Source organism: Kryptolebias marmoratus, linkage group LG21 (genome assembly GCF_001649575.2).
Source record: "Kryptolebias marmoratus isolate JLee-2015 linkage group LG21, ASM164957v2, whole genome shotgun sequence".
Taxonomy (NCBI): Eukaryota; Metazoa; Chordata; class Actinopteri; order Cyprinodontiformes; family Rivulidae; genus Kryptolebias; species Kryptolebias marmoratus.
This window is the reverse complement of record NC_051450.1, coordinates 8,865,148-8,872,888: the sequence shown is the minus strand read 5'-3', so window position 1 is coordinate 8,872,888 and position 7,741 is coordinate 8,865,148. Positions and strand designations below refer to the sequence as shown.

Sequence of the window (7,741 nt, the reverse complement as noted above, 5' to 3'; positions counted from 1 at the left end):
TTTTTTTTTTTTTTTGCCTTTTCACTTCAACTATTTGAAGGTTTTTTTTTTTTTTTTATTTTCTTCTTTTCTGTGACATAATTTCTGCTCATTATAATAATTTTATTTTCCACTGAAAGAGTCTAGCTGCGGCTCGGTGTTCATAAGAGCAAATTAGGCAAATGTGAAAGCTCTTATAAACCAGAGTTTGAAGCAGTGCTAGAACAATTAGCCACAGAAAGGACCAAAGAGGAAATTTATTAAAATGAGCATTACAGGAGCTGTTTGCTTGTTGTTGTTGTTGTTGTTCTGAGGTTGCAGGGTTTTACAATCTGATTTGGACTTTTTTTTTTTCTTTTTCTCCCAGCTTCACTCGGATGGGGACCGAGGAGACGGCAGCGTGAGGTATGTCCTCACCGGGGAGGGAGCGGGCACCCTGTTTAAGATCGACGAGAAGTCCGGCGACATCCACGCCACCAAGAGGCTGGACCGGGAGGAGAAGGCCTACTACATCCTCCGCGCCAAAGCCGTCAACCGCTTCACCAACGAGGCGCTGGAGGGCGAGTCGGAGTTCATCATCAAGATCCACGACATCAACGACAACGAGCCGCGCTTCACCAAGGACCCGTACATGGCCGCGGTGCCCGAGATGTCCGACGTCGGTGCGTTTCTGCCACCCCCGCGAACCTCGTCACACAAAGACAGAAAGGAAGTCGTTTCGACGCGACTGAAGGTCGAGATCATAAACGAAACAAAAGCGTTGCTCCCGTCAGCTCGTCGGGGTCGACGTCAATCGCAATCGCGTCGGCTCGACTAATTAAACGAGACACCGGAATCAGGGTAAACAGGAGGAGCTGCGGCAAATAATCTTTGAAACACAGTCCTGCAGTTTATTAAAGCAGAGTCTAATTTAATTACCAGCACTGTCAGCTGTGTCATCACAGTGAATAATCGTGGATTCTATTTCTGCAGTTTTCACAAGCTGCACCATTTGCTGTTTGAGCGCCGTCGTGCCTTTCTGCCATTCAGCACCGAATTAAACTTTAATCCTCGGCGCACTCCGGCTGCGGCTCCTAGTCTGAAAGTGCACACCGGCCTCATGAATATAGATAAACAACATAAAAAGGCTCCTAATCGATACTTGCATGAAAAAAACATAAGATGAGCTCTCGGCCCTGCTGCTGCCGCTGGTCAGACGTGTGACAGAGTTGTCACTCGGTTCAGCAACCCCGAGAGAAAGAGGGCCAGCACTTATCTAAGGGCAGCATGGGTGCCCATGGCAACAGGCGAGGTGTGATGTCACCGCTCGGCAGAGCATGTGTTCACAAGTGACTGCGCCGAGACGCTGCTCCTTTAATTAGGACGCGTTGGGTTGGGTTGGCGTCCGCGGCTTTTGACGCGGCTTGTACGGTCAGGGACGCCTCTGACAGCCGAATGATTACAGTCAAGGTAATTTGCCCCCACCACCACCACCACCACCACATGCACTAAAATATCTATACTGTCATTACTCCTGACTTGTTTGTCAGCTTTTCAGAAAAGCTTAAAGTCTGCGACGAGATGGCCGATGTGGATCGGTGATATTTTCTAAGTCAGAAAAGCCTCTTTGAGTCTAATTCTCCTGTTAAAGGTATTAGCGCTCAGGGTTCACTGAACTTTCTCAACAAACTGTCACTTACGCCGAGTCAGACAGCCGTGGTCTTTTTTCCGTCTGCTCCTCATCCCCTCATCCATTGATTTCGAAAAAGAAGGGGTGGGCTCTCTCTCTCTCTCTCAACGCCCCGCGCCGACGTTGAATTAGCCGAAAGTTTCATCAGGTCGTTATCCCGTTGCATTGCACATTTCTATATTTATACCACTTTTGCTATTAAATATTTCTACTCAATTAATTTTCCCCGGCATGTAATGAGGCAACACTTGGCCCCGCAAGGCGCCATTTGGGAGGTAGCACTTGGCTAACCATTTCCCTTTGTTCCACTGGAAACGGGGCTTTCTGGAAGAGAAAAATGGATCACAAGCCCCGCCGCTATCAGATATTTGGCTTCTCAGACACTCAGGATCGGCGGAAACGCTAATAGGCTTCTCTGGGTTTCGCAGGGAGCCAGCCTTCGTGTCTAAGTGAGATATACTTAGAAAGATACATTAGGACTTATCGATTACCTGTGGAAATCAATCATGTGTGGGGGTATAAGTGGCGGCGGGATAAAGATGGCTTCGGGTAACGCGAAGGGACAGGAATGATCCGTCACATGCGGCGCGAGCGTGATTAGAAGGGGATCGGACACCTCATCAGAAGGGGCATCAGCTTAAGCAATTATCCAGTGGGCAATTTTTCATCGGCACCGAGGAGTCGATCTAAATCATTGTCGCGGATCTCCTGTTAACCCACTCCGCCCTCTCCGCAGGCACCTCGGTGATTCAGGTGACGGCGACGGACGCGGACGACGCCACGTACGGGAACAGCGCCAGGGTGGTGTACAGCATCCTGGAGGGACAGCCGTACTTCTCTGTGGACCCCGATACCGGTCAGTGTGGGCTCACGTTGGCAGACTTACACATAGTCGTATATTCCTGCCCTACAGGGTCAGAAATGTCCACATCGCCCCGATCCGGCGCTGAGTGGATATTCAAATTTTTGCCCAAGAGGACCGTAGACGCCACTCTGACACACTGGGCTTGTTGAGTTGTGTGGCGTTTTAATGTTCAAGCTTAAATTGCAGACATTAATGACTTCACGTGGGGCGCATTTTGCATCACTCAGACATTTCCGGGCAGCTGTAATTACAAATTTAAACACAGCTGAGATTCTTCGGATACTTTAAAAGCAGACATCAGGCCAAATTACTGTATTGTTTCACGTTTTTTTTCATTCACGCACAGTACGAAAGCTTTGAATCTTCCCTTCCCGTCTTCATAACTTCCTTTTAAGCAGCCAAACTTATGTCGACCTTTCAAAGTAGTCCTTATCAGCAGCTCTTCAGACTTTTTCGAAGGTTTTTCGAAGTTTTCTTTCGACTTTCGCTGCTTTTTTACTCAGTTTCAGTCCCGTATCTGTCCTTTTGTTTCAGTTTAATGTCTCCTGTTTGTTTGTTAAACCACATTTCTCTGGCCTGTAAGCCAATCGGACAAAAAAATGGCTCCTAAATTCAAGGGATGAACCAGTGTTGTGTCGACGCCGAACAGACAAAAAAGAAATAAAAACCAAATTAATATAGGATACGTAGGCACTTTGTTACCAGCAGCTTGCCAAAAAGACACAATTTGTTTGTTTCTTTAGCTGAATTCATGAAAAAGACTTTGACACCTAAAATAGTATTTTAGCGCCAACAAGCTATTAGCTTGATGTATTTTTTATTCGGTTTCTTCCAGACGTGACTTTCAGATAGTTTTTTTTAAACTCTTCCTTTTGCTCTCCACGGGTCCAGTTTACTAACTGCACAATATGTGGTCACGTTCAGGTCCAAAGCTTGAACAAAAAAAAAAAAGAGTGAAAGAACCATCGATCACTTTAAAAAAAATACAAGAAAGTCTGGCTGCGTGGAAGCAAAAGGTAAAAAAATGAGGAAAAGCTGAAGACTTTTGCACCGTTTTTAGTTTTTATAAGCTTTGTTCGATCTTCTCTTTTAATTTGCATTCATTTTTTGTTAATTTTTTACTTTCTTGTACATTTTCACCCAAAGCGAGACGCCTCTCCCATGAAAGCAGCCATTAGCTCAAATATGCAGAATCAAAGCAGATTCTTTGGAGAGTCTGTTTTTTTTTTTTTTTTTTCTTCTTTTAAACCTAAAACTGGCTTTAATGGAAAAACTAAAAAAAATTTTAAAAAATCAAGTGGATCAGCGTTTAATTGCCGCCATGACAGTGCCGCCCTTTGACTAATGCGCGCGGCTCCACGATCTCATCCTCCTGCTCTAACAGCGCTACAGCCGCCGCACCCTCCACCTACGCCTTTGACCCCCCCCCACCACTCCAACTTAACACAACTCCTCTTCTGGAGGGGTGGCCATTGTGGGGAGAACAGAAACGTCCAGGGGCCAAGCCGAAGCTGTGGCAAATTAGAACAATTCATCACCAGATAACCACCTGGAACGAACCTAATTTTCCTTCGACGGAGTCCCCCCCCAAAAAAAACTTGACTGCGTTTCCTCTTTTTTGTTGTTGTTGTTGTTGTTGTCTTGGGCTAAAGTGGAGTGGGGTAGAAGGGGAAGGGGGGAGGGGGGGATTTGTAATCGAGAGAGTGGCAAATCACCAGCCCTAAAGATCTACTTTTAATCATTACAGCGCGCTTTGGAACACATCCCGCTTGTGTCTAAACAAAAGAGTCAAAAAAAAAAGAAGACGGAAAAAAAAAAAAAAAAGCCATTTGCAGATTAGTGAGGGGATTAACAGTAATATGGTTTATCCCACATGTGGTATGTAAGCTGACATTCCCTTCTTCCACAAAGACAGGCCTGGACATCACATTATAAGCAGGATTTGTTTCCCCACTCCTCCTCTTCTCTGGGTATTGTAGTCATTAAGGAATAACAAAGGTAGACGCAGGCGGTGTGCTGTTTCCTAAAGCTTCCTATACGGCCGCTTCCTTGGCTGCAGTACAATCCGAACGATCGTCGTTTCCCCTAACAGCCCCTCTGGATGAGGATAAATGGCACATTGTTGGAAAAAGGAAGAATAGGGAGTTTGTCTTATTTTTTTGTCCATGTTCTGTAGGAATGGAAGACAAGAGTTGAGCCCGTCTAAGGAGCCTCCAATGTATTTAAGTCAAAGTTTCACTCTGTTTCCGGTGGAATGTGGTTACTCTACGGCTGTCGGTCCTCCAGCCGACGACGCTTCAAATTAAACCTTTTTAACAGCAAACGGGATTTCGAACCCAATGGGGAATGGAGCACACCTTTCGAAGATAAATCATCCAAAAGAAGGGTAGTTTTGAAGATTTCGGAGACTCTTTCCTCCCCCCTTCGCCGGTTAAAGCAGACACCAAAAATGTGCGCCCAGATGTCTGCCGATTTCCGTGCGTCTCCAGTAATAAAATGTTCCTGTTGGTTTAATTATCTGGCGTGCAGACGGGCCCCGGCAGATGAAATGATATTACGTCAGTTCAGCTCACAAGCACCTAACGTTTCAAGCGAGAACAGTGATATTTTTATTTAGAGACACGCTGTCCACCTGTGGAAGCAGTTCATTAATTTGGAAGCCATATGGTAGCTTGATTTACCGACGTTTGTTCTTGTGACTAAAGCTGCCACATGGCAAAATGAGTGTTCAAGGCTGCAACGCTGGTTTTATTTCTGATGTGTTCTGACTGCAATATCAATACTTTGATTTTTATCTTTAAATATATGTTTTAACCCCCCCACACCCCTACCCTCCCACCCCCAAACTTTTTATAGAACAAAGAGAAAATATTCAAACGTAAGGAGTTAAAGTTGAGGATTTGGGTTAACTGAATGATTTCTTATAATTGTAATCATTTTTCAGGCATCCCATTGTTGAATCTGTTTTGGTTTTGACATTGTTGCAGTTCACTCAGGCCTTTAAGGGTTTGGGAAATCAGGCAAAAGTTGTTTGTTTGTTTTTTTCAGGTGAGACGAGCTAACGGCGTTTAAAAACGGGGGAAGGGCAATTCAAGTACAAAGACTTGAAATTTGTCTGTGAATATTCGATTGTGTCAAAAAAAAAAAAAAAAACGCACTGTGAAAAACCTTGTGGTCCTGTTAGCAGCATGGCAAATACCAGGTTAGGGTTAAGAGAGAAAAAAAGAGCAAAGCTGCTGCTAATTAAAACAATAATCACATGAATTCTTTGAATTTGATACTTTAACAATCAGAAATCCCTACACATCCCTCCAAACTCAAAACTTTAGCTTATAGTTATTTAGAAAACTTTACACCACTGCTACTTTTGTATTTAACTGTTATTTAAATAGGATTTGTATGCTTCTTTACACTGAAAAACTGCATCAACTACAGTTTGTTCCCACCTGTGGTCCATGGAAAACTTCAGTTGCGAAACCCAATGTGTTAAATGTAGCCGAAAAGAGAAAGTATCTGGTGGGAAAGAGCTTGAACTGCTGTAAAACCTTTGGTAAAACACACAAACACAATAAATTTAAAAAAAAAAAGACGCTCAATATTTGCACTGATCGCTGTTTTAATTTGGACACTCTTCCATATTTTGGATATAGGCATACTTCTTTAAAAGCACCTTTAATAGGCTGCTTTAAAATCCTGTTCTGCAACTGTTGGCAACTAGTTGGAGACACAAAATTGCGAGACAATGCACAAGAATTCAGCTAGAATGACACTGAATGGACACAAAGGCGTATGTTGCACAAACCCCCAGCACAGTTGGGACCCAGATATGCTGAGACTACATCATTGCACGACATTTTCACGCCAATGGCTGCAGTTAAGCGTGACAGTTGAGAATTTGGGCTCATAAAAAACGCAGCATGGGCCTCTCATCAGTCCAGGCATTCATTTTGTCCACAAACTTCAACTGATATGGACCTCGGAGAAGAAGTGGATGAAGACCAGGCTGACCTGCCTGGACCGGCTGCAGCTGGTTTCTTTTGCTGCTGCGTCCGTCAAGAATGTCCGGTTCTCATTCTTGTCTCTAACCAGTCCCAGTTTAGGTTTATAAGTAACCGCAGCTGAAGAGTAAACAAGTGCTTTCAGTTGTCGTGTCGAAAAGGCAAACGCGAGTGGGGCTACACTCAAAGTTTGGAGTATTTTTTTTTTTTTTTGACTAAAAATCATATTATTTCCTCAAGCTTTCGTCTCTTTAGACCAGGGGTGGGGAATTCTGGTCCTGGAGGGTTTTACTTGTTCCTCTGCTCCAACACACCTGATTTGAATCAATGGGTGATTAACAGGCTTCTGCAGAACATGGAGAGATAATTTACCCACCGAATCAGGTGTGTTGGAGCAGGGAAACAAGGAAAACATGCAGGATGGTGGCCCTCGAAGACCAGGATTGGCCACCCCTGCTTTAGACTCAAAGCTCATTTTAATCTGAGTGTCTATCCGTAAAACCTCTGCTTGTTTCTTTGCCCTCAGGCCTGATAAAGACCGCCCTGCCTGGCATGGACAGGGAAGTCAAGGAGCACTACCAGGTTGTGATTCAGGCCAAAGACATGGCCGGACAGATGGGCGGGCTCTCAGGAACCACGACGGTCAGCATCACCCTCTCGGACGTGAACGACAACCCGCCGCGCTTCGCTAAGAGTGAGTACGGGGCCTTCTGGACCGGAGCGCACGCCGAGTCCTTCGCCTGCCGCCAGCCGGTGCCAGGCAGGCAGGCAGGCGGGTGGGCGGGCAGCCCCCATCTGGTGTCAGTTTCAAAATGAATCTGGATTATTGCGGGGGAGCTCCGGGTTGTGTGCGGACCTCTTAAAGGTAGAGAATAATTAAATATAGAGCCATATGATGGAGCGAAGGGTCCCGCAAAGTGCATCAGATCAGCCCTGTAATCCCTATTAAATGAAGAGAGTGCATTCACGGGGTTTTATCTCCTCTCTGTTAAGTCTTTGCCTCCATAAAAACCACTGTTCTCAATTTAGAGCTCAAACTGTCCTCGGTGCATTCGGTCATCAATATTTATCCGGACCGAATCGCTTCCCTCTTCCTCCCGTGCGAACGGTGCGACGGCAGGCCAGATTGGATTGACAGATTACCGTCAGAAACGGCGAAATGCCTGGCGGCGGCGGCGGCTGAGGGTGAGGGGGGCAAACGCGTGGCCGCAGATATTCCACCGCCGCCGC

At 45.5% G+C, this 7,741-nt stretch overlaps 1 protein-coding gene across 2 annotated transcripts in view; it reads left to right on the top strand.

Moving 5' to 3' along the window:
• Positions 1-7,741, top strand: part of LOC108234686 (cadherin-10-like) — a 50,456-nt gene that overhangs the window by 40,763 nt on the left and 1,952 nt on the right. For both annotated transcript variants that reach the window (XM_025005487.2, XM_025005486.2), the window contains exons 3-5: positions 347-641; positions 2,385-2,504; positions 7,038-7,205. In XM_025005487.2, the coding sequence (XP_024861255.1) occupies positions 347-641; positions 2,385-2,504; positions 7,038-7,205 (583 nt within the window). The remainder of the gene's footprint in view (positions 1-346; positions 642-2,384; positions 2,505-7,037; positions 7,206-7,741) is intronic.